Source organism: Antechinus flavipes, chromosome 2, assembly GCF_016432865.1.
Source record: "Antechinus flavipes isolate AdamAnt ecotype Samford, QLD, Australia chromosome 2, AdamAnt_v2, whole genome shotgun sequence".
Lineage (NCBI taxonomy): Eukaryota > Metazoa > Chordata > Mammalia > Dasyuromorphia > Dasyuridae > Antechinus > Antechinus flavipes.
In genome coordinates, this window is record NC_067399.1 from 568,553,192 (window position 1) to 568,580,766 (window position 27,575).

Genomic DNA, 27,575 nt, shown 5'->3' on the forward strand with positions numbered 1-27,575 from the left:
CTGATGATAAATTGCTGTAATCCCTTTGCTACTATTTTATTTAAAATTTTTACATAAATATTTATTAAAAGAAATTGGTTTATAATTTTCTTTCTGTTTTAGCTCTTCCTGGGATCAGCACAATATTTGTGCCATAAAAGGAATTTGTAGGAATTCTTCACATATTTTTCCAAATAGTTTATATAGTATTAGGATTAATTTGTTTTTCCATGTTTGGTAGAATTTATTTTTAAATCCATCTAGCCCTGGAGATTTTTTTCTTAGAAAGTTCATTGATGGTTGTTTAATTTCTTTTGTAAAATGGAATTTTTTGAAGTATTTTAGTCCTCTTATATTAATCTTGGCAATTTGTATTTTTGTAAATATTCATTTATTTCACTTAGAATGTCAGATTTTCTTCTCCTTTGATTTTCAGAATTTCTAATTTAGTTGTTAAATTGGGGTTTTAAAATTTTGTTCTTTTTCTAGCTTTTTCAAATTGCATTTCTAAAATTCATTAATTTGCTCTTTCTCTATTTTATTCATGTAAGCATTTGGAGATAAAATAATTTCTCCTAAATAGTGCTTTGACTGCATTCCATAAATTTTGATATGCTGTTTCACCAGTTTCATTCTTTTTGATGAAATTATTGATCTCTTATGATTTTTTGTTTGACTTATTCTTTAGGATCCATTTCTAATTAATTTCTAATTAATTTTTGTGTCCTTTATTATTACATGTAATTTTAATAGCATCATATGAAAAAGATGCACTTAATATTTCTGCCTTCATACATCTGATTGAGATTTTTATGACCTAATATATGATCAGTTTTTGTTGTAGGTGCTGCTGGAAAAAAAAAAAAAAAGTATTTCCTTTCTATTCCCATTCAGTTTTCTCCAGAGTTTTATCATATTTTCTAAAATTTTGTTCATATCCTTAACTTCTTTGTTGTTTATTTTCTGGTTGTATTTATTTAGTTCTGAGAGGAGGAGATTGAGTTTGCTGTTGAGTTTAGTTTTATTGTTATAATATAGTATAAGTTTGCTATCCATTTCTTCTTGTAATTTGCTTAACTTCTCTAAAAATTTAGATACTATAATACTTATTTGCCTACATGTTTAGTATTGATATCACTTCATTATTATTGATACATCTTAGTAAGATGTAGTGGTGTTTTTTTTTTTTTTTCTCTTTTACTGGGTAGTTGACTTGAGTCTAATCTAGACTCTTTTTGCTTTCTGGGACATCATATTCTAAGTCCTCTGATACTTTAATATAGAAGCTGTGATGACCGCGTATTTTAAAATCAGCCAGAGTCAGGAATTCAGGTTAAGGGAAAATCCTCGATCTTTATTCTTTGCGGAGGTGAAGAGGTATGGCGATAGGAAGTGAGAGCAGTCGCGACACAAACCTGGCCAGCAGTGACTCTGCCTCTCTCCCTCCACCCACCAAAATCGTCTTTATGTTATTTCCTATATAACACATCAAAACTTGCACAGAGAGTGGGCGGGGCCATTCTTTTTCCAAGCATATATTAATAGAGTATCGCCCAATTGCTATTTAGCCTTACATGCTTGGGATCTCAGTGCATCAGCTTGAGCTTCAACCCATTCCAAGAAGCTGCTAAGTTCTGTGTAATCCTTATTATAACTCCTTGATATTTGAATTGTTTTTTTCTGGCTGTTTACAGTATTTTCTCCTGGATATGGTAGGTCTGAAATTTCTTGGAATTTTCATTTTAGCATCCCTTTCAGGAGGTAGATTGTTTCACTAATATTTAGGTCTGAGATATCTTTGAGAATTTCTTCAAAGATGCTGTAGATTCTTTCAATAATATTTAGATTCTGGGATTCAAGATAATTTTCTTTGAGAATTTCTTCAAAGTTGCTTCTTTTTTTGATCATGGCTTTTAGATAGTCCAATAATTCTTAAATTATCTCTCCTGGATCTGTTTTTCAGGTTAGTTGTTTTTCTGATAAGATATTTTACATTTTCTTGTACTTGTTCTTTCTTTTGATTTTGTTTGACTGTTTCTTGATGTCACATAGAATTCTTAGCTTTCACTTGCCCAATACTAATTTTTAAATCATTATTTTCCTCAGTTAGCTTTTGTACCTCCTTTTCCATTTGGCCAGTTATCCTTTTTAAGGAATTATACTTTTTAAGGAATTGTTTTCTTCAGTGCATTTTTTTTTCCCCAATTTGGCCTGTTCTGTTTTTTAAGGAGTTGTTTTCTTCATTCAATTTTTGTACTTCCTTCTGTAAACTGTTGACTTTTTTTTTTCATAATTCCCTTGCATAACTCATTACTTTTCCCAATTTTTCTTTCACCTTTCTTACTTGATTTTTAAAATTCTTTTTGAACTCTTCTTTCAAGAGGATATTTGGGGCTTGAGAGCAGTTCATATTCCTTTAAGGCTTTGCATATAGGCATTGTGACATTGTTGTTCTTTTTGAGTGTGTCAAAACTCAAGTTTTTATTTTCCTTGTTGTCATAGTAACTTTCTACTATGGTCAGGGCTCTTTTTTGTTTTTTTGCTCATTTTTTAAAAAGTTGAGCTTGACTCTTGGAGAAGAGAGAGCACTCTCCCAAGCTTCTTCCAAAGAAAGCCAGGGATCTGGTCATTGGCTTTTTGTGCTGGGGCTTCTGGGTTAATAGTCTGTCTCTTGGCCAGGCCTGTTGAGCTGGGACTGTGAGGCCTTAGTTTCCGATCTGTGCTGTGGCTAAGAGCCTCCCACTAGCTTGCCGGGGGCAAGCCTATGCTGGACTTTGCTCCCCTTTTACTTAAATGAGATAAATCTTTCTTGAACTCCTTCCAAGTTATCTAGGTCTGGAAAATTGTTTCATTCCATCTTTTTGTGGATTTTGTCACTTTAGAATTCTTTTAAAGGCTTGATTTTTACATTGTTTGCAAGAAAAACTGGGGAGGGCTCAGGCAACTTCCTAGCTTCTCTCTGCCATTTTGCCTCCTCCCCTGGCTTTTTTTCTTAAAACTACTTATGAGTGTTTATATCTCAACCTTAACTACCTAATTAAAACTTTTTATAGTTTATAAAGCTAGCTTTTTATAACTAAATTACCCTCACCAAACCACACTATCAGCTTAACTCTTGTTTCACTTTGCTTTTCTTACTTTCTCATCTGATTTTTCTAATTACCTTCTTCCTTAGCCTTCTTGAGTCTCTCCAGGTTCCATTCCCTAATTCTCTATTATTTTTAGTCCTTTTATAGCTTTCTTAATTGTCCTTGATTCTGCTTCTCTTACAGAAGAATCTGGATCTGGGCCTAAAAATTGTTCTCTTTCAAATTTTCTTCAATTTCTTCACAGTTTTGCCAAATTTTTCCTTTCCAAATTCAACTTCTTTCTTCACTTGTCCAGATCCCTCCAAGTCACTTACATGATTTCCTTTTCCTAATTCAACTCAAAGTCTTCTCTCTTTTCCTACAAAATTTGAGATTTTTTTTCCTTAGATTTCTTTAAGGTATAGCCTACTAGTGAAATTTCTGCATCAAAGAATATACAGTTTAGTGACTTTTAGTGTCTTCTGACTAATGACTTTTTTAGGTATAATTCCAAATTGGATTAGTGACTTTTGTTGAGTATAATTCCAAATCGTTTTCCATAATGATCAGAACACTTCATAGCTTGATCAATAGGGTGTAAGTATGCCTACATTTTCATATCACCTTTCATAATTGCCATTTTCTTCTTTTGCCATCTTTGTCAGTTTGATAAGTATAAAGTATAACTTCAGAGTTATTTTAATTTGCATTTCTCTAATGATTTGGAGAATTTTTTCATTTGGTTTTTGATAGTTTGCAGTTCTTTTAAAAATTATCTTTTATCATTCATCTATTGGAAAATGACTTTTGTTTTATATTTTATCAATTCCTTATTTATTTCAAACACCAGATAATTATCAAAGAAGTTTGCTAAAGGTTTTTCCCCCCCAATTAATCGTTTTTCTTCCTTTTCTAACTGCATTGATTTTGTTTGTACAACAAATTTTTCCATTTTTTATGACATTCTGTCTCATTCTAGACACTTTGTGTGCTTTAGTAAAACTGGACCATTCTGACCAGTGACTGTGTCTTAGGTTTTTCCACCTTCATAAGTTTGTTGTTAATTAACTATTTTTCATGCATAGAACCTTCTTAGCTCTTTGAATTACTGTCCATCTGATTGAGATTACATGCCATCTCTTCTTTGCTGATTCCTGGGCAGTATTAATCTTCCTCTTAGACTTCATGTAACATTTTTATCTATAGTTCATTTAACAAGTATTAATATTTACTAAAGTTATGTGTGTGGCTTATCCCTTTGCCAGACTGCAAAACTTCATTGAGAGCAGGGGGCATTTTGCAAACTTTAATTTCATTTCTATCTAAAGTTCATCTCTCTCTCCAATGTCTAGCATAATTTTCTATACACAATAGACATTTGATATGTATTCATTGAATTGAAGTAGTTACACTAAGATTTGTTCCTTTAGTGTTCATAGCTGGGATCATGTCACTCAGGGCCTGGTAGAACTTGGTTTCATTCTGATGGACTCATATGGACCAAAGAAAATACTTGGAGGAAAAATTACTGAAGCCAGTTTAGTTCCTTCCAAAACGCCATCTCAACAAGCATGCAGACTGGGAGCTAATATTCTCTTGGAAACTTTTAAGGTGAGACTATGTATTATCCTCTATGTCAGTCCTTGGAAAATAACTCATTTTGGCATATTTCTCAACAATAATAAAATGAAATGTTCTGAACAAGGAATGTGTGCTCTGGAAGTTGAAATTAAACAAATATGCAAAAATGTAGTTTCAGTCTGGAGGAGGACAGGAAATGAGATTGTTTTAGAATACCACTAATCTTTCAGTAACAACCTGATGGATCCTTAGTATTTAGAAATCCATCTTAATGGATTTTCTTTAAAAAAAACCCAAAACTTTCATTTACCATGTCTTTAACTTATTCTACTGATTTCCACTATTTCTAGCCTTTCTTTGGAAGCTTGTACTTAAAATCTTTCATACTATGTACTTTTCTCTCAAATGATTATTCATTTCTGGACTTTTTTTGTACTACTCCTTTTGCATAGAGATGTTATTCTAGATCAGAAGAAACTAGATAATTCTAGGAATTATGGTTAATTGCTATTTTTGAAGCCCTGAAGTATATAATTTGAACTCTTAAACATCACAAACAATTGATAAATCCCAACTGAATCTTTTTAAAGACCTTGTAAGATTCTTCTCCCCTCCCACCCCGAAGCAATTGAGATTAAGTGACTTGCCCAGGGTCACTTCAACTTCGTAAGATTTAAAACATAAATTTCTTTGAAATGAGAAACAAATTAAGGTATATCATCTTTGAGGTCTAATTTATTTTATCTTGCTAGTGATCCCACTGACATTTTTATATGGATATTAACTTGGCATAACTTGCTACTAGTTTATTCATATAAATTAGCCACACTTTCATCATTCTAAGGACTGAACTGAATTAGGCATACTACTAAGGGGATATAAATACAAATACAAAATGAAGCTAGAGTTTCTGAGCTACTGGAGTAGGCCACAGCCATCTAGATGTGAAATTGTTACCTCCTAGGAATTGGGGAAAGCTAATGATTTTCATAGTTGACAAAATTGTCGTAGACTTATATGATATCTGTTTGGGGGATGTGTATTTGTGTGTGTGTGTGTGTGTGTGCGGGTACACACGTGTGTGTGCATGTGTGCAGAATGAAAGAAGTCAGTATTGAGTAAGTACTACTAAGAATTACTGACTTCTGGTTTAAAAATTTTCACTTGGCATTTATTCTCTTTATTATTTTTATACTTAGATAAACAAATTTGTACCTCTTGTTAGTTAATAAGTCTGTCACCTGCTTATAGTGGGTAGAATTGAGTAGTTTTTGTATTTTAGGATGATCCGGACTTTTATCTAGTTGTCTTTCATGTCAGTAGTCAATTTCTACCCATATAGTAAAGCATATTTGTATAGTATATTATAGTCTTAAAAAACGCTTTACCTTTATTTGAGTCTCAAAGCAAGTTTCTGAGATTAAGATAATATACTGTTAATATCCTTTTATTTTTTTAACAGAGCTACTTCACTCAAGTCATATAGCCAGCAAGTGACAGACCTAGAATTTACATTCAGGTCTTCAGATTGCAAATCCAGTATTTTTTTATACTCTATTATGCTGCTACTTCTATACCTTACACTACTTTAGTCTTTCAAACATTCTGATGCAATGATAATGTATACAAGCACTGGGTAGTCTTTTGGTAAAGAATGTTAAAGGGTCTGTGCTATAAAAATGTGAGTTTATTATCACTTTACCTAGGGATAATCAACATTTAGTTCTTCTATTCTTTCCAGATCCATGAGATGATCAGAAAAGAGATTGTCGAGCAGGTCCTCAACAGGGTTGTTTCCAAGGCATCCTCTCCCATCAGTCATTTCTTAGGTAATGAATGAGTCAGAAAGCACTGGGGCAACTTTCTGGAAAAATGAATTCTTAACTCAGATATTATATCTTTAAAGTTCAAAAAGAATAAGAGTATAGTTGTAGTTTTTTGTACTATGCTATTTTGACTATGTTTATGAAGTTTTACCAAGAACTAACATTTGATGTATGACTCTCTTGTTGGAAAATTTGTCCTATTTTTCTCCTTTTCACTACAAATCTTCTTATCACTGGTCTTCTGAAAGCCAGTTTATACATTACAAATAATCTGAATTCTTAAGGCTTTTAGTGTTGTTTTAATTTTCATTAGAGGTAGATAGGTAGCACAGTGGATAGAGCACTGACTTTGGAGTTAGGAAGTTTCCTGAGTTCAAATCTGGTCTCACACAACTGTGTAACTCTGGACAAATCATTTTAACTCTGTTTGCCTCTGGTTTTCTTAATCTGTAAAATGGGCTAGAGAAGGAAATGGCAAACTACTTCAATATCTTTATGAAGAAAACCCCAAGTAGGTTCATGAAAAACAGATATTACTAAAGTGATTGAACAACAACAGATGAATTTCCCTGTTCATTTTGCACGCTGACGTTAGACTAATTTTGTAAAACTCCATTTTTCATGTTTTTTTTCCCCTTCTTAAAAACCTTCAGTGACCTCCTGTTTTTTAAGACAGTTTTCAACATTCACCTTCATAAAACTTTGTGTTCCAATTTTTTCTCCCTCTCCTCTTCTTTCCCCCTCCTCAAGACAGCAAGCAATCCAACATAGGTTAAATATGTGCAATTAATTCTTCTGAACACATATCCATATTTGTCATGCTGCACATAAAAAAAAAAAAAAAAGCAAACAATTCCCCCAAAAGTGAAAATGTTATGCTTTGATCCACATTCAGTCTTCATGATTCTTTCTCTAGCTGTGGATGGCACTTTACATCACAAGTCTATTGGAATTGCCTTGAATCACCTCATTGTTGAAAAGAGCCAAGTCCTTCATAATTGATCATCACATATTTGTTGTTACTGTGTGTACAATGTTCTCTTGGTTGTGCTTACTTCATTTAGTATCAGTTCATGTATGTCCAGGCTTTTCTGAAATCAGTCTACTCATCATTTCTTATAGAAAAATAATAATGCATTACATTTATATATATTCCATTCAGTTTCCAGTTTCTTTCCACTACAAAAATTTTTGTACATATGGGTCCTTTTCCCTCTTTTGTGATCTCTTTGGGGTACAGACCCAGTGGAAACACTGCTGGATTAAAGGATATATACAAAACTCAACACTTTAGCCTAGAATTGAAAGCCTTTTCCAGTTCTTTCAGTTGATCTTCAGATGTCATGAAATCAAAATAAATTTTTAACATCTAGCTAGTTTCTCTGTATACTTTCTAGATCATCACTATTTTTCCTAAAAGATGGCTCCCTAAAGTGACAGTACTGTCTGAGCAGGGCAAAGTATAAGACTGTCACTTCCCTCATCTGGACATCAGAGCTTCTTTATCCATGTAATCTGTGCTGACCTCCATGCTACAGAAAGGCATTAGAAGGGGATATCAGATGAAATGTGTGCTATGGGTGACTTGGCAATTGCATTTGCAGATTCTGGAACCCTGCTTCCACATCCACTGGCTACTGAAGCCTGGAAAAAAGAGTCCTGGCACTCTCACATGGTTTAGTGTTAGAAAGAGATATAGTGGGTATCAATGGAAATGGCTGAAGATGATACACATTACTGTATGTTTACTACTGCACAAATGGCCTTTTCCACCTGTTCTACAGCTGAACTCTTCTATACATACTGTCTTTCTCCCTGAATGGGAACTCCTTGAGAACAGGAATTACTTTGCTTTTCAGTCTTTTTTTTTTAAGTTTGAAAAAAGTACATTTTGTTTCCTAGTTAGTGAAGTATTAGATCAGATATTATCAGTTTTACCAAGAATTAACCCAGTATAAACCCAGTATAAAGTTATTTTAACTTAAATTATATTACATCTACATCATTTCTTATATAGTATTTTATTGTAGAAAAGAAATAAAATAATTTTTTTACATATTTGAAAGCTGCAACAAGTTATAGATTTTCTTTCCAGAAATTCCTGTTTATGTTCTTCCCTGTAAATAGCTGAGTACAGCTAAGATGTAATATTTCAAATAAGCATTAACAGAGATTAGATATTATCTATGACTATTTCAGAAAATTCTGAGAAAACAGGGGTATTTACAATGATTGTTTAAATGTTACTTATGCCTCCAAAATGTATTCCTTTCAGTGGCAATGACACTAGAAACTAATGTATCCTACCTTTTGGGGGCTGGTTTAGTAATAAACACTTATAAGCCTGATCCTGATTCTTATTTTTTGGAAGCTTTAACTTGTTCTTGTTTTAATTTTGGAGTTGTATCTTGTTTGCCCCTCCATGGGCAGTCTAGTGGTCTTCCCCAATTCACCAGATTGGTGCTGGTCAATCTTATTGTAGTTCTGAATTTCAAAACTCAAAGGATCCACCAGCTTCAGTCTCCCCTAGTGGCAGGGATTACAGGCATGTACTACCTTGCTGGCCTCCAGATTTCTATAGTTTAGAGAAAATGGAACTCCATCTTGCTTTTCATTCTTGATCACCAGTACTTTGCACAATGCTTGGTACATGCTAATTGCTTAATAAACAAATTTTCTTTCATTCATTCATTGAAGTAGGCGCCTTCCCAAATACTGATGACAAATGAAGGAAAAGGTAAAAATTTTTTTTCCCTCTCTCTATTCATTTTCCATCTAGTCCCAGTCAAATTGCAGTACTTGTTATCAGTTGTCAGTTATCTCAGGTGACTCCTCTCTCCTCTATTCATTTTCCATCTAGTCCCAGTCAAATTGCAGTACTTGTTATCAGTTGTCAGTTATTTCGGGTGACTTATAGAATATTCTGTTTTTCAGATCTGCTATCGAATATCATCATATATGCACCTTTGGTTCTTCAGAGTTGTTCTTCAAAAGTCACTGAAGCCTTTGACTATTTGTCCTTTCTGCCTCTTCACACTGTACAAGGACTGCTCAAGGCAGTGCAGGTGAGACCTCAATTTCAAGGAAACTGGTATAGCTCTTGTATTTGGTCATAAATATATGTATGAGAGAAAATCTATCTGCTCTATTCTAAAAACCTAAAATTTTGAATTGGGAGGAGCTATAGTCTATTTCTCTATCCTTGTCACCAAAATTCTATTTCATCTCCTTAAGCATAATTTAAAATCAGTGACATACTATCTATAAACCACTTTGAGCTTCTTGGAAGATTATTGACTATGGACCATATATTCACAGTGGACTTTGAAGCTTTTTTTTTTTTTTTTTGCTCATTTAGTTTGAGGTATTATTTTTCTTTTTTTTAAATTATTAGCAATTGTAGTCTAATGTTGATGAGTTTACATCATTAAACCCTGTTTTTAAAATGCCTCCTATGTATTTTTCACTCACTGAATATGAAGAAACAGCTTCTTTGCTCTCAAGTCGCTTATTTTCTTTTTTTCCCTCAGTAGTAGATAGTTTCTAACATTCATTTTTATAAGATTTTGTATTCCAAAACACCGACATATGCAAAAATGTTTGTAGCAACCTTTTTTGTACTGGCAAGGAACTGGAAACCAAGTGGATGCTCATCAGTTGGGAAGTGGCTAAATAAGTTATGATATATGAATGTAATGAAATATTATTGTTTTATAAGAAACGATCAGCAGGATGATTTTAGAGAGACTTGCATGAACTGATGCTAAGTGAAGTGAATAGAACCAAGAGAACATTATGCAGCACCAAATTACGTGATGATCAACTGTGATGGACTTGGCTATTTTCAACAATGAGGTTATTCAAGGCAATTCCAGTAGAGTTGATGAAGAGAGTCATCTTCATCAAGAGAGAGGACTATGGGAACTGAATGTGGAGCACAACATAGTATTTTCACTCTTTTTGTTGTTATTGGCTGGCTTGCTTTTTTTTTTTTTCTTTCTCATTTTTTTCCCTTTTGACCTGATTTTTCTTGTGCAGCGTGATAAATATGGAAATATGTTTAGAAAAATTGCACATTTAACTTGTATTACTGTCTAGGGAAAGGAAGAAGTGGGGAAGAAGGGAGAAAATTTGGAACACAAAGTTATGCAAAGGTGAATGTTGAAAACTATCTTTGCATGTATTTTGAAAATTCAAAGCTATTATTAAAAAAAATAAATAAAATTTTATGTTCCAACTTTTTTTCCCTCCTTTCCTTAAATCTCTTCTCTCCAAGACCACAAGTAATCTGATACAAATTAAACATATACAATCCTTTTAAACATATTTCCATATTTGTCATGTTGTACAAGAAAAATCAGACTAAAGAGGAAAAGAACGAGAAAGAAAAAGCAAACAAACAAAAAAAAGGTAAAAATATTATGCTTTATTTCACATTAAGTTTCCATAGTTCTTTTTCTGGATGTGGATGTCATTTTCTATCCCAAATCTGTTGGAATTGTCTTGAAACACCATATTGCTGAGAAGAGCCAAGTCCATCAGATTATCACATAATCTTGCCATTACTGTGTACAATGTTCTCTTGGTTCATCCCACTTCACTCAGAATCAGTTCATGTAAGTGTTTCCAGGCTTTTCTGAAGTCAGCCTGCTCATCATTTCTTATAGAACAATAATATTCCATTACGTTGATATACCATAACTTATTCAGCCATTCCCAGTTGATGGGCATCCACTCACTTTCCAGTTTTTTGCTATTGCAAAAACATTTTTGCTTTCTTTTATCATCTCTTTAAGAGCTATTTTCTACAGTATTTCAAAGGATCCTATTTCCTTATTGTCACATCTGATAATGACTTCTTTATTTTAGCTCAGTCAAAGAAAATACTGATCATAAATAGTAAATATAAACACAACCTAAGTGTAGGGATTGAAACTTCAATAACTATATAACAACAAAAACCAAGCTAAACTCAGCATATGCTCAGTAACTGCTGCATTTTCACCCATTGATTCGTTTTTCTCTTTTAGCCCCTTTTAAAAGTCAGCATGTCAATGAGAGATTCCCTTATACTTGTTCTCCGAAAAGCCATGTTTGCCAAGTGAGTAACCTTTGGGATTCTAGGGAGAAAAATGTTAAATTATTAGAATAATCTTGAAATTCATCTCTTAGCATTTCCTACTTCCATCTATGCATAGCATTCTTTGAAAGGTTTACAATGCAAAAGATAAGTCCTATTTAGCTATATGCTTGTGTACATGCATGTGTACAAACATATACCTTACAGATAGTCCTATTATTTCACTGTATCATTCTTGAAAAATCTTATTCTGATTATTTCTTGTATCATTTTGTCAAAAAGGTAGATGGAAGTACAGATGTTGTCATGCGTTTAAATAGCCAATTTAAAAAATAAACTCTATTTGGAAGCATTAATTATTTTGGGCAACCTCAATTATTTAAATTTAATTTGTATTCTTCTATGCTTGCATGCTTGTATCGATTCCCTGTTTGTACAGAATAGATTTAGATTTTTCTCAGAAACCTATATGCAGTAAAGTTGGTGGCATTTGTTAATTTCCTTTTTTTTATTTCTTGAGCTAGTCACCTTGATGCACGGAAATCTGCTGTTGCTGGGTTTTTGCTCTTATTGAAGAATTTTAAGATTCTGGGCAGTTTGTCTTCATCTCAGTGCAGTCAGAGTATTGGTGCCACTCAGGTAAGGATGACTCATAGTAGCAGAAAGAATATATAGCGGTTTTCTTTCCTTTTTAATCCAGATCTTGAAATCCCAATTGATTAATGGACTAACCCCAAAATAAGCCCCATTAGTTCTGAATTCTCCGATTTATTCTGTAAAGAACTTTACTGCTCTGAGTTCATCTATATGGCATATTTAGGCTCTTCCCTCCCCCTTGCTCCCCATACATATTGAACAGCCAAAGATTTGAGGGTGAATTAAACGTCAACAAATATGAGAGAACCACATCTTCCCCTCCCCCAATAGCTTTTCTGAGGGCTTTTTGCTTTATCTTTGGATCTCCTATTCCTAGTACAGAGCCTTCTTAGTTGATGCTTAATAAATACTTATTGAATTGATGCATTGGTTAAGTACAAGGAAGTCTCTCACTTCATAAAATTTATTAGGAACCTGTAATATATATATACACACACACACACACACACACACACACACACACACAAATAACCATAATACAAAATTATACATTTCACATATATTGAAAAAAGTGCAGTCTTTTTAAAATTGTTGTTAGTCTTTCATTTTTGGTTTTTTGTGATAGTATTTACTTTTTTCTTCAAGATAATTTTAGCATTCATTTTTTTTTAATTTTATTTTATTTAATAATAACTTTGTATTGACAGAATCCATGCCAGGATAATTTTTTTACAACATTATCCCTTGCACTCGCTTATGTTTCGTTTTTTTCCCCTTCCTCCCTCCATCCCCCCTCCCCCCCAAGATGGCAAGCAGTCCTATATATGTTAAATATGTTGCAGTATATCCTAGATACAATACATATTTGCAGAACCGAACAGTTCTCCCGCTGCACAGGGAGAATTGGATTCAGAAGGTAAAAATAACTCGGGAAGAAAATCAAAAATGCAAATAGTTCACATTCATTTCCCAGTGTTCCTTCTTTGGGTGTAGTTGTTTCTGTCCATTATTTATCCATTGAAACTGAGTTAAGTCTCTTTGTCATAGAAATCCACTTCCATCAGAATACATCCTCATACAATATCGTTGTCGAAGTGCATAATGATCTCCTGGTTCTGCTCATCTCACTTAGCATCAGTCCATGTAGGTCTCTCCAAGCCTCTCTGTATTCATCCTGCTGGTCATTCCTTACAGAGCAATAATATTCCATAACAGTCATATACCACAATTTACCCAGCCATTCTCCAATTGATGGGCATCCATTCATTTTCCAGTTTCTAGCCACTACAAACAGGGCTTTTAGCATTCATTTTTACAAAATTTTGAATTCTAAATTTTTCTTCTTCTTTCCCTCCCTCCTTCCCCTTCTTTTCCTAAAATAGTAAGCATTTTAATATAGGTTATCCATGTGCTGTCATTTAAAACATTTGCATTTTAGTCACAGTTGTGAAAGAAGAAACAAATCAAAAGGGGAAAAAAACACACACAGACACAAAAATAACATGAAAAAAGTATGCTTCAATCTGCATTCAGGGTCCATCAATTTTTTTTTAATCTAGATTTGAATAGCATTTTCCTTCATGCCTCCTTTTTACTTATTTTTGGATCATTGTGTTGCTAAGAAGGGCCAAGTTATTTACAGCTAATCATCACACAGTGTTACTGATACTGTGTCCAATATTTTCATGGTTCTGCTCATTTCACTTTGCCTCTATTTGTACAAGTCCAAGTTTTTCTAAAATTATTCTTTTTATTTCTTTTTGCACAGTAGTTTTTCATTAATTTTGTGAACCATTGCTTGTTCAGCCATTTCCCAATTGATTGGGATCCCTAAATTTCCATTATTTTGCCACCACAAAAAGGATGCAGTAAATGTTTTTCCTCATGTAGATCTTTCCCTTTTTTATGATCTCTTTGGGATTTAGACTAGTTAGTGATTATTGCTGAATCAATAGTTGACTAGAGAATGAATGGTGCCATTGTCAGGGAAGTCAGAAAGGGCAGCAAATTTCGGGAGAAAACTTAATGAGTTTAAAGTGCCGATGAAAAAACAGGTGACGATACCCAGTGAGCAATTATAATTGAAGGTCTGGTGCTCAGAATAGTAGTGAAGGCTAGTCTGAGTCATTTGAGAATCATTTGTGTAGAAATTATATTTGAAGCCATCTAAATGACTGAATTTATCCTAACTAGCAAAGAATATAGAAAAATAAGAGAATTAAAGATCGCACTAATACTACAGGATCATGAAATGGAAAAGGTCAATGAAAGAACCATTCTCCTTGATTTCTAAGAGATGACTTGGAAATAAGCAACATATTTTAGGAGGCACGTTCATTCTTTCAGATCACTAAATTTTAGTACCATTTAGTATTTTATTATTACAGCCTCTTGTGGCATTTGGTAATTAATGTGCCTTCCTAAACATAATACTTGCTGCCAGAGAGCAACTAGCTACTGAGGAGAACAGTGTTCATTGAGTTAATTTCAATAAAAATGCTTCAGATCCTCTAGTGAATGATTTAATGTATAGATCCTGGTTTCTGAGCTGAGTTTGAGGAGCATAGCAGCTCAGCACTAACCCTTCCATTATTTTACATAGTATTATCTGTATTTTATTGTTAGAATGATTGCATTTGACAGGCAAGGAGAGCTAGGTTTGAAATTCTTGGCATAGGAACATATATACATTTTTCTTCTTATTGATTACTACCTTGATAAAATAGGATGGACATGAATTATTCTCATTTTTTTTTCAGGTCCAAGTGGATGTTCATAGTCGTTACAACTCTGTTGCCAATGAGGCTTTTTGTCTTGAGATTTTAGATAGCCTTAGGAGATGCTTAGGTCAACAGGCTGATGTGCGTCTCATGCTTTATGAGGTAAGTAGATTTAATGATAGAGCTTAAATTTTTCCCTTACTTGATAAACTTATTTAGCTAGATTAAATCCATCTCTAATCTATCCCAGGGAATTTCAGAAGGGTTGACAGAAAGATCATTGACATTCATCATTAGGTACTTAGAACGAAAATGGGTCCTTGGAACCTCTTGGAATGAAGTATGAAGAATGTATCAAAGGAAAAAGAACAGGAATTCCCATTACTAGTGAAGACATGGAGGCAGAGACTGAAGGCCAAGAGATATTTATTGTGAATGTTAAAGAAATGTGACTTTATTAAGAAAATGCACCCCATTGTCAGAAGTATTTCTATGCTTAAGCCTAAATTTGGAAACTAGTTTTAGAGAATTAGAGCTTTATTTTTTCAGTCATTTGGCCTGTGGTCTCTTTGTATATTCATTATCTGTGCATTGAGATATATGGAATATTCAAGGAGGACTAATTTGTGGTAGCTTACTGAGCCCTTTTCAGATTTGTTCATCCACTTTTGGTGTCTGCCACACCCTGGCAAGTCATCTTAGCAGAGAGTCTAAACCAGCTTAAATGTAACCATCAGGCTTCAAACCCTTTGGTGCATTATGGATTGTCTGCCCCACACATGTGAAGACTTCTGCAATGGAATGAATGAGTGGGAGCAGTGACAAAGTAGTTGAAGTGGAGCTCTTACATAGTAGTCAGACATTAAGACTCCAAAAACATCCATTGAATCCCAGACTCACTTTTTCTTGCTCTGGGCTTCAGTGACTTTAGAAGAGAGAGTGAGACTGATGACTTTGTGCAACTCTGCCTAATTTAAATCTCATTTACCCACAAGTTAAGACCTTACCCTGTAATGTCATTGGTTCTTTGAAATGAAGGACAAACAACAACTGTGCATTAAGAGTTTTAAAATTAGACAAATGGACATCTCTTAACTTCCTCTAGAGAATAATATGGGGATACAGGAAAAAAATACTTGGCATACTTCAAGCTTTTCAAAGAAAAGTTATGTTAAATTATCATCTTAATCATTAGTTAGTTCTGTGATGAAAGTTCATGTGTATATATTTGACTTTCTTCAGGGTTTTTATGATGTCCTTCGAAGGAACTCTCAATTGGCTAATTCAATAATGCACACTCTTCTTATTCAGGTAAAGTATATTTGGTGAAACAAAAGCCAGTGTTTAAAGGAAATTATTCATATGGATTTTGACCTTTTTTAGGCTTGTCCAAGTCCAAAACAACTACTTCCAATCAATGCTTCTCAGTCCCATGTTATTAATCTGGAAGCACAATAAATGTCCTGAGTTTCCTTCCCCTATTAACTATTGAAATATGGCAAAGCCATCCATATTGCAAAACATCTAATAATCACTGCCCACAGATCTTGAATAATCTTAAATATAAAAGCTCAGAAGTCCCTCTTAAAAGTAAATAGTATCACCAAGATTGAGTGGAAAATGACTCAGATAAGAAAAAACATTTCATTTAATAATAGAAGTAGCTGGACGAAGTAATAGGAAAAATGATGGCCTCACAGTCAGGAAACCTGGATTTGATCCTAGTTTTGCCATCTAGTGCTTGTATGACTTTGAATAAATTACTTTAACTTTATTTTTAGACTATGGTTTTGAATTTCCAAAATCTAAGAATTTTCTGAAATGGATTGTGAATTTGGAAAACAAAATTTACTTTGAAAATACAATTTATTTTTGAACTTATTATTTTGTAGATCCAATAAAACAGTGATAATTTACAAATGTGATAGTTAGCATTCATGTTTTCAGATTAATTAGAATCTTTGAGTTGGACTGGATCATAGAGGTCATGCCACTCTTACTTTATTTAAACCATAACTCCCTTATGAGAAGATGGTTGATCAGCCTCTTTTTTTGGAGAATTTTGTTAAATTTATATTTTGTATCTCTCTTTCTCTATAAAGTAAGGGGTTTAGACAAGAATATCTCTTAAGATTTAGTATCTAAATCTGCTGTTATTGAGAGAAGATTGCTGTCCTCCATTTAGGAGGGATTCTTAACTGAGAGTTCTTTGATTTATTTTATTTTATTTTATTTTTGCTGAGGCAATTGGGATTAAGTGACTTGCCCAGGGTCACACAGCCAGGAAGTATTAAGTGTCTGAGACCAGATTTGAACTTGGGTACTTCTGACTTGCGGGCTGGGGCTCTATCCACTGTGTCACCTAGCTGCCACACCTCCCCCCCTTTTTATTTGTTTATTTATTTTTTCCTGTGTTCTTTGAATTTTTTTTAAAAAGAATGTTGATGTATTAGACTACCTGCCATTTAGGGAAGGGGATGGGAGGGGGGAGGGGAAGGAAGGAAAAATTGGGAACGGAAGGTTTTTGAAAGGGTCAGTGTTGAAAAAATTACCCATGCATATGTTTTATAAATAAAAACATATAATAATACTAATAATAACAACAATTATTATTATTATTATTATAAAGAATGTTGATAGGATTACAAAGGAATTATTTGAAATAACTATCAAATTTTATACATTTAAAAGCATTGTTCTGGGAAGTTCTTAGTTTTGCCAGTCTAAAGGGGTTCAGAATACAAAAAAGGTTAAGAATCCTTTTTGGATATGGATTTTACTTTTATTTCCAATAGTCACCAAGGAAATTCAAATAAGGAAGCCACACTGAAACCAAGTTCTGTGAGATAAGAGGATATTCTCAACCTACTTTTTTGAGGATAATGGGAGGTTAAAATTTTTTAAAATGTATTTATCACTTGTGCTGATTTTTATTTTCATAAAAAATATTATGTTATCTAGGATAATTCTTGGGGAGGGGAATATAGTGGGGAAAATGATAATGATATAAAAATCAAATATATCCATAAAAACTTATTTGGAAAAAAAATCCATGATTTTTAAGAATTGGCACCAGAAAAATTATATTAGAATGCCTCTGAATATTTACATATTTTCTTTCTCCCTTGGTAAAATAATCCTCTAGATTATCCAGAAGTAATCCTCTAAGAGATCCAGAGCTTTTTAACTGACTTTGTATAACATACCAACCTGATTCCATACATATCTGAAAATTTAACCATGTTTGTTAATGATATCAATAGATAATATTAAACACCCATATTACTATTAGTCTATTATAACTTTAACAAATAAATGTAAGTCACAGATCTTTGTTTTTCGGCTGAGCAGTTAAAACAGTATTATGAACCAAAACATGACCTGCTACCTCCACTGAAACTAGAAGCATGCATTCTGGCCCAGGGAGATCAGATTTTTCTTCAGGAACCTCTGGTAAGATCTTTTACCTTTTGGGGATATGACTTAAAAAAAAATTAACAAATATGAATTTTTTCTCACTCAAATGTCTCCCCTCCAAATTAAAAAACAAAATAAAAAATCCTAGTTTTTAAAAATGTAGTCTAGTGGTACATTCCTGCATTGGCCCTGCCTAAAAACATGTTTCATTCTGCATTTTAAATCCTTCATTTCTCTGTCAGCCGGTGAATAAATACACTTCCTCACCAGACCTCTGTATTCATAGTCATTGCATTGACCAGAGTACTTAAAGTCTTTCACAGGTGTTTGTCTTAACATTGGTCTTTATTATTTTTTGTCATCATTGTTTTCATTTTAAGTCTAGGATCTTTCATCAACTGAGGACTCATTTTCCTACAAAAGTTTCACCATAGCACTACAATTATATTAGATCATGTCTCTGGTGTTATTTCTGTCTCCAAATGTTGATTTTATGTATGAACTGTCATCTTAGCTTTCTCAGGTGCTAATCATAGCCATGGAGATCAGAAATCAAAAGAAAAATTGAAACAAGCTCTTCAGAAATTGTCTAGAGCCCACCAAAAGACATATATCTGCTTGGCATTTTACTCCATATTGATAACCTTTCTTAATGTACCCCATGTTGATCCAGGATCTTTAAAAACCAGCTTTTTAGTATTGATCTTTCAAACTTCATTTGGGCCTAAATTTGTGTCCATAGAATGAAAAATAATATCTCTAAAGAACTAAGAGAGAGTGACATTTGTATCAAGCCACAGAGGACATTTAATATTATACTATGGTTTTCTTGTACTCATAGGTTTGGATCCAGTGCTGGTTATGACAGAAGCACCATCCTGCTGTCTATTTAAATATGTTTGTTTAAAATTCTAATAATTCGTGTTGATTTGACTGCTTTTTAGGTGTTGTTGCTAACAATTTGCTTTCTAGACATTACTCAGATAAGCCTAGTGTAATACCCAAGAATTAGATTGAATGGTTTTCCCCCTTCTTCTGCAGGCTCACCTGTTGTGCTGTATCCAGCATTGTTTGGCATGGTACAGGAATAAAGTAATGCCCGAAGAAGAAGAGGAAGAGGAGGAAGAAGGATTCCAGCAAGACTTAGAAGACATGTTGGAGTCAATTACCCTTCGTATGATCAAGAGTGAGCTAGAGGACTTTGAGTTGGTAATTGATGTTTCTTCACAAGTGCTATGACTTGGCTGATAGAAATTTTCAACAATTTGTTAATTTATTCAATTTGTCTTTTTAGGACAAATCAGCAGATTTCTCTCAGGCTACTAGTGTTGGCATCAAGAATAATATCTATGCTCTCCTAGTGATGGGAGTGTGTGAGGTCCTGATTGAATATAATTTCACTATAGGCAATTTCAGGTAAAGAACAACTATGCCTATCCATTTATTAATAATAGGGTATGTTGATAAATAAGGATCTTAATTTTTGGCATCTGTTTAACTCTTACCAGTAAGTAGTACTCACTCTGCAGACCATAGAATGTGTCTTTTTCAGATAGATTCACAATATAAAAATTTTCACTTTAATTCTTTATTCCAAAGAGCAACAAAATGTGCCAAATGGGTGTATGAATGTTTAGTTTTCCCCTTGTAAGCTGGTAACAGGCTCCCCAAGCCCTGAATTCAAGAGCTTTCTTTGATTTTAATAGAGAAATTTTGTTTATATTGATAGTGTCCTAGGCAGATTTATGTGATTTGTCTAATGAAGATGAAAACGAAGTATTATTGGTCTTTTCATATGATCATATGATAATAGAAAATTTTTGTGGCCTTGACAGCCTTATGACAATAAGTGCAAGCAAGGGCAAAACACAGTAGTTTGATGATTACCATTACTGCTTTTTCCCTTTGCACAGTAAAAATAAGTTTGAAGAGGTACTGAGCCTATTTAAGTGTTACAACAGACTTTCTGATATCCTCAAGGAGAAAGCTGGGAAAGGCAAGTCTACAATGGCTAACAAAACAGTTCGTAGTTTCCTGTCTATGAAATTTGTGTCTGCTCTGCTTGTGGCTCTATTCAGGTAAAGATCTCTCTATGTTATCATTTGGGAGAGTTGTTGGGTGTTTATTTGTTTTCAGATAGGTTCTAAATTCTGTGAACTGGACAGCAGTCCCCCCAGAAGAGCAGTATAATTTTTGCACATCAGCATGTATGAAGCAATAAATTTCTTTAAAAGCTTATAGCTCTTCAGAGAAGTACTCCTGCTCATGCTTAGATTCACCAACCTGTCTCACATCAACACCAGCGTGTCTGCTAATTCCCCAAATTTCTTAATCATTGTTTATACATGCACAACACACAAACATTTACTTTGTAGAAAACAATGCCAAATAGACCCCAATGAAATAATAGCAGTTGAAAGGAGATATCTCAGAAACATAAAAAGATAGGAGCAATAAAGTAGAAATGAATTCCAACCAAGACCATTGTCAGAGGCAGTTATATAGTGGAAAAAAAACTGGGTAAGTGGGGGAAAAAACATTGATTTGTAAGAGTCAGGGGACCTACATTCAAGTGTCATCTTTGCCGTTGATCCTCTAACCTTAGTTTCCTTCTCATCTATAAAATAAAGGTATTTTACCAAATGACTTCTAAAAACCCATCTAAAACTGATATTCTGTAATACAAACAATATTTTAAAAATCTTAAGTGATATGAACATATAACGGAAGATAAGAAAAGTATGACAAAGGAAATCTGCATAGGCAATAAAAGAACTAGAAGTAGATAAAGACAAAATTTAAAGAGCAAATTAAAAGGGCAAAGATGGGACGTATATTAAGTGTAGTATAGTAAGTATTAAGAAAGTGGAGGTGACCTGAGAAATCGGATTTAGAGCAACCAGAAGGAAAGTTGATTGCAAAGTCCAGTCTCAGCAGTATCCAGATTTCCCTTACAGTCTAGTTATTTTTCTATTTTTCTTTAATTGATAAATTTTGTTTTGATATGGCACACAAGCTAACATCATCAAAAAATGGTTGTGATTAATAATACATGGTTAAATAATAAGTGCCATAATACAAATAATTTGATACAGTATTTTAAAAGCCGGCAAGATATGAGATGATTTTTAAAAAATTATTACTAAAGTAGTTTTCAGTTTTTCCAATTAATAGCTTTATTTGTACCTCTTTAAAAATAGGTTATCTTTTATTAAAATAATATGCTTAATTTTACTAAATTAACACTAGTGTCAGTTGTATTTTATCTGAGTTTTATGGTTGTTAAAAATTGTCATTTATATTGCTGTCTTTAATGTACAAGTTTTTTCCTTATGTACATTATTTCCATTCTTTTTTCTTTGTTGCATCACTTTTCAGAAGTATTCTATTTCTTAGAATTACTTATATTCAAGAAAAAACTGATCATCAGTCCAATTCTTTTTTTTTGTTTGTTTTCTTTTTTCCCCGATGATTTTTAAAGTTGAATATAGGTGATTCTAAGTGGTAGAGAAAAATTTTAAATGTTAGTAAGATGCTTCTTTTTTTCTACCTTAGAGATAGTTCCCAAAGCCATGAAGAAAGTTTATCTGTCCTGCGGTCCAGCAATGAGTTCATGCGATATGCTGTGAATGTTGCCCTCCAGAAGGTGCAGCAGCTGGAGGAGACAGGACAAGTGGATGGTCCAGATGGGCAGAATCTAGATAGGATTTTCCAGAATCTCTGTGAAATCACTCGGTGAGTCACTGATCCTTCTAAATCCCTGCTTTCCATCTTTTATGGAAAAGGACCCGAGAAGGAAAAGATTTTGATTCATTTCAACAAGCATAAGATAAATACTTGCTATAAATAAGGTGCTATGTTGAGTATAAGGGACATGAAAACCAGAAGAATAATTCCTGTTCTTGAGAGGTTATACTTGGAGTTAGGGCACAGAAGAAGAAGAAGGGAGAAAAGAATGTGAACAAAGAGCATGATTGAACTGGCTGTGACAAGAGAAGCCTTTATGCGGTGCCACTGTCATCTGAATCAGCTGACATATATACAAATGATCTTCTCTGCAGGGTCCTGCTGTGGAGATATACTTCCATTCCCACTTCTGTGGAGGAGTCAGGAAAGAAGGAGAAGGGCAAGACCATCTCTCTCCTGTGCTTAGAGGGCTTGCAGAGGATCTTCCACACAGTACAACAGTTCTTTCCTTCCAAGATCCATCAGTTCCTTAGGGCTCTTGGTAGGTATTTGAAATGTGAAGACATTTTTCTTCACATTTGGATTTTACTTCTCTTTACTGCCAATCTTTTGCTTGAAACCTTAGAAAACTTAGAAAATGATATTTTGAAATGGTGAGGAGAGTTTTGATTTGCTAATGAGTGACATCTAGTGGTCATTAAGCTGCTACATAACTACATATAATTAGGAATAGTCATTAAAAAATTTAGTATTTTACAAGTCTTCAAGATATGAGATAATTTTTAAAAAATTATTACTGAAAGATGACATATTTATATGAAAAAATGATCTAAATCACTATTGATTAGAGAAATACAAATTAAAACAATTCTGATAGACCACCTCACATCTCTCAGATTGGCTAAGATGACAGGAAAAGATGATGATAAATATTGGAGGGGAACGTGGGAAAATTGGGATATTAATGCATTGTTGGTGGAATTGTGAGTGGATCCAACCATTCCAGAGAGCAATCTGGAGTTATGCTCAAAAGGCTATAAATCTGTGACTCAGCAGTGCTGTTACTTAATCTATATCCCAAGAACATCATAAAGGAGGAAAAAGGGGGAAAAGGGCCCACATGTGCAAAAATGTTTATAGCAGCTCTTTTTGTGGTAGTTAAGAATTGGAAAATGAATACATGCCCATCGGTTGGGGAATGATTGAAGAAGTTGTGGTATATGGAGGTAATGGAATGTTATTATTCTATAAAAAACGATGAACAAGCTGATTATAGAAAGGCCTAGGAAGATTTACATGAACTGATGCTGAACAAAACAAACAGAACCAGGAATACATTGAATACAATAACAGCAAGAATGTGTGATGATCAACTATGAAAGACTTGGTTCTTCTCAGAGGTTCAGTGATTCAAAGCAATCCCAATAGATTTTGGACAGAAAATGCCATCTGCATCCAAAAAAAGAACTAAGGAGACTGAATATAAACAAATACATTCACTTCCTTTTTTTCTGGTTTTATTTTTAAATCTTTCCCATGTTTTTTTCCTTCTTGCTCTGATTTTTCTTTCCCAATATGATTCATAAAGCAATGTGTGTTAAAAATGAATTTTTAAAAAAATTACCAAAAGGTCTTCTTTGTTGTTGTTGGGTCATTTTTTTCAGTCACGTCTGACTTTATGATCCAATTTGGGGTCTTCTTGGCAAAGATAACTGAAGTGATCTACCATTTCCTTCTCCATTTTATAGATGAGGAAACGGAGGCAAACTGGGTTAAATGTCTAATTCCAGATTGTAGCTCAGATTGACTCCCTTACTCCAACGTCAGCACTCTAAATATTATGCCACCTAGCACTCTAAATATTATTCTATCATCTCTTCTATGGGGTCAACACAGGTGCATTATAGTCATATACCATAGCTTGGTTTTTATAAAAAAAAAACTCTTGCTGTAGTTTTTTTTTTTTTTTTTAATATATAGAGTCTTTAATTTATTGGTTTCCTTGGGGTAGGTATCTAGTAGTGGCATCTCTGGCTCTGGATAATAGACACTTTGTGTAATTCTAAATTGTTTTTCAGACTAAGGGCCAATTTACAACTTGACCAACAATGTAGAAATGTGTCTGTCTTTCTACAATCCCTCTAACATTCACTTTTCCCATCTTTTGTCATTTTTGCCAATTTGGGGAACCACAGAGTTATCTTGATTTGCATTTCTTTTATTAATTATTTGAATCATTCTTTTGTTTGGCTGTTAATAGTTTATAATTTTTCTTTTTAAAACTTTCTCTCATTTGACTACTTCTCTCTTAGGGGATAACATTTGGTCTTAAATATCAGAACCTTATGAGATATTATTTGATACAAAGACTTTTCCCTATGCAGCCATTTTTCTTCTTTTCTTCATTGCACTAATTTTGTTTATGCACAAGCTTTTGAATTTCATGTAATTGAAATTTTTAAAAATCACTTTTATGAACACCTTTATAGTTAAGTATTCATCCCTTAACCATAGTTGTAAAAGGTGCCTGCTCTTGTTCTCTTCTAATTTTTAATAGTAAGAAATTAATATTATTTAAAGCAATACATCCATTTTATATTTATTGGTGAAAGATTTAATTTCTGCAGACTGCTTTCCAGTTTTCCCAGCAGTTCTCTCCAAACAGGATTCTGGCCTGGAGTAATTTATGTCTTCATATTTGTTTTATGTGAGGCTATTGAACCAGTAATTTTTCTGATTCTTGTCTAGTCTATTCTGCTGAACTACATTTCTATTTTTTAAATTAGTATCCACTATTTTGATGACTACTGCTTTACAATGTAGTTTGAAGTCTAGAAGTGCTATGGAGTGAGGAGTGTGGTGGAAATTAATCTTTAAGTCTGCCACTGAACACTGCTTGATTTCAACATTAGAATACATATTAAAACATTTTGCTTCCTTTCCCAGATATCACTAATGAAGATGAAGAAGAGGAAGATGTTAATATTACCCAAAAAGCAACTTTCCAGATCAGGCAGTTTCAGGTGAGTGGTTGGTTGGGTTGGTCATCTTCAGTCTGACACATACAAGTAAAAAAGGATCAGTTCCTGCAGTAATGTTAGTGAATTGGTTTGGCTTAAACACCAAAAATTATTCTTTGGAGGAGAGAGAGAAATTCATAGCAAAAACAGCTGATAAGAAGAAAAACTGTGATACATGTTTCCTTTTATAGAGGAAAAAGACCAGAAAATTTTTTTTCTAGATCAGATAATGAGCAGCACAGCAGAACTCTTAGGATTGACTCAGTGTCTTGGTGTCCCTTGGGCTTCTGTCCTGGGCTCTCTTCACTTTCTATACTATTTCACTTTGTAGTCTCATCAGCTCCCATGGATTTAATTACCTTCTATATGCTGAAAATGCTTATATCTACCTTTCTGGCCCCAATTTCTCTGATAACTTATCTTGCATCTTGAAGTGCCTTTCAGACATCTCCAACTAGATGTCCAGTAGACATCTTAAATTCACTATATCTAAAACAACTCATTATTTTCTCCCCAAAACTTTCCCCTCCTACCTCCCTTTCCCTATTACTGTAAAGAGCTCTACCATCCTCTAGAACTTCAGACTTGAAGCCTTGGACTGATCCTAGATTCACGCTCACACCCCATATGCAAGGTGGGGCTAAGTTTTACCAATTTCATCCTTGCAAATTTCTTGAAAACGCTCCTTTCTCTCCTCTTGACACTGCCACTACCCTGGTGCAGGCCCTCATCACCTCCTCATGCCTTGATTACTGCAATAGCTTTCTAGTGGGTCTGCCTGCTTCAAGTCTCTCTTCAAAATGTTCTCCATCCAGCCACTTTACTGAAGTGATTTTTCTAAAGTGCAGATCTGATCAAGTCACCTTCCAGCTCAGGAAACTCCATTAGCTTCTCATTGCCTCTAAGAGCAAATACAAAACACTGTATTATATTCAAAGCCCTACATAACCCAGCCCGCTTCTACTTTTCCAGTCTGTAAGTCTGAAATTTTTGCCTCTGATCATTTCTCTCCCAATCATCATTCCCCAGATCAGGGTCACCTCCACCCCTCCTTTTTCAGCTTTTCTCTGCCTTGTCTTTCCCTATCAGGTTAATGCTCCTTGAGAGCAAGAATTATCTTTTACCTCTTTCTGGGTCCCTAGCATTTTAGCTCAGTGCCTGGCACATAGAAGGACATTGACTTATTTTCTTTACTACCTAGGCATTGTTCTGCCTGGTAGTTACAGTCTCACAAAGACAACTGTCATTTTTTCCTTAAAATAAAATTATTCACCTATTAGGAAAAGAATATTATCCCTTTCCTTTGAATTTGTCAAAATATTGTGGCAATACCCTGTTTCCCAGAGCTAAGGCCCAGCAAGCAAACTGTGTTATTGACATTACAATCGTATTCTGCACTTTGGATGATCTCACCATTTCAGTTGGTATTGCTTGGACCAACCCTAGGTTAGCTTCCCTTATTTCCCAAGGCTTCCATCACATGTTCACAATTTCTGTTCCTTGTCACTTCACTCCTGTTTCTGTCACAAAACTCTAGTTCTGGGCAGGATGACCATATTTAAGACAAGACTGTTCCCACAGGACTCAAGAACATCTGTATTGACCCAAGAAATGCTAACCATGAGAACTATCTCAGTATTTAAGAATGATTGTGTTGTGAGCCCATCTCTTTCATGTATATAAGTGGCCCCAGTCTTAGCAGCCTTAAGCCCTTCCTTCTTAGAAGGGGAGGACTTCTTCCTGCAAGTATTATTTTTGTCACTTCCATAGATTAAACTTTTGTGTCCTGATTGTACTGTTTCTGACCTGCTTTTTTTTTTGGGTTAGAAGTAGGTTCTGGTGTGGTTGACAAATCCATCAGATGGTTAGAATATCTCTATCACATTGGCTATAGCTTGGGTGAGGAAAACCATTTCTTAGTCCCCAGACTAGGCATTTCTATAACATTTTGTTATATCTCAAATAAGCATTATACTTGTGGGATGTTGAAACCATCAAGATTTCATTTGGTTTTAATTGTTCCTCACCTTGCCATAAAAATCTCTGACTAAATTATTTCTCTCTTATACTGAAAGAGAGGTTACAATTGGCCTTGGAACCAGGAAGGTCTGGGTTCAAATCCTATCTTTGACACATACTGATTGAGTGAACCTGGGCAAATTTAACCTTTCAGCATTCTAAGTAGCTCTCTGGGACTCTAAAGTTGTAGAGAAAGGACCTGTCTGCATTGGTCGAGGAACTTGTTTCCTTCTCCAAGACCAGGAACTCCTTGTGCCAGTGAAATTGAAGCTCTGATCCCAATCTCTCTCTACTAGGTAGATTTATCTGTTAATAATTCTGTAAATTTTCTTTACACAGAGATCGCTAGTGAATTTGCTCAGCTGCCAAGATGATGATTTCAATGGCAAGGAGGCTCTCATATTAGTGACAATTCTTTCCAGTTTATCCAAATTACTGGATCCCTCCTCACCTCAGGTACTGGTACTAAGTTTTGAATTTTCAAGTCAACTTTTCCCAGGAAAAAATAATTTTGGATCATGAAAATAATTGGATATCATGTTTTAGCATATTGTAAATTTTGTATATTTTTGTACAGTTGT

General features: G+C 34.1%; 1 protein-coding gene across 1 annotated transcript in view; it reads left to right on the forward strand.

Moving 5' to 3' along the window:
* The window catches only part of FANCI (FA complementation group I), a 64,658-nt gene that overhangs the window by 21,355 nt on the left and 15,728 nt on the right, over nt 1–27,575 (forward strand). The window contains exons 13-27 of the mRNA XM_051981084.1: nt 4,478–4,658; nt 6,370–6,457; nt 9,389–9,519; nt 11,485–11,555; nt 12,059–12,173; nt 14,891–15,013; nt 16,094–16,162; nt 18,203–18,304; nt 19,310–19,477; nt 19,563–19,684; nt 20,182–20,346; nt 21,824–22,003; nt 22,330–22,496; nt 24,902–24,978; nt 27,334–27,450. Of these exons, the coding sequence (XP_051837044.1) occupies nt 4,478–4,658; nt 6,370–6,457; nt 9,389–9,519; nt 11,485–11,555; nt 12,059–12,173; nt 14,891–15,013; nt 16,094–16,162; nt 18,203–18,304; nt 19,310–19,477; nt 19,563–19,684; nt 20,182–20,346; nt 21,824–22,003; nt 22,330–22,496; nt 24,902–24,978; nt 27,334–27,450 (1,876 nt within the window). The remainder of the gene's footprint in view (nt 1–4,477; nt 4,659–6,369; nt 6,458–9,388; nt 9,520–11,484; nt 11,556–12,058; nt 12,174–14,890; nt 15,014–16,093; nt 16,163–18,202; nt 18,305–19,309; nt 19,478–19,562; nt 19,685–20,181; nt 20,347–21,823; nt 22,004–22,329; nt 22,497–24,901; nt 24,979–27,333; nt 27,451–27,575) is intronic.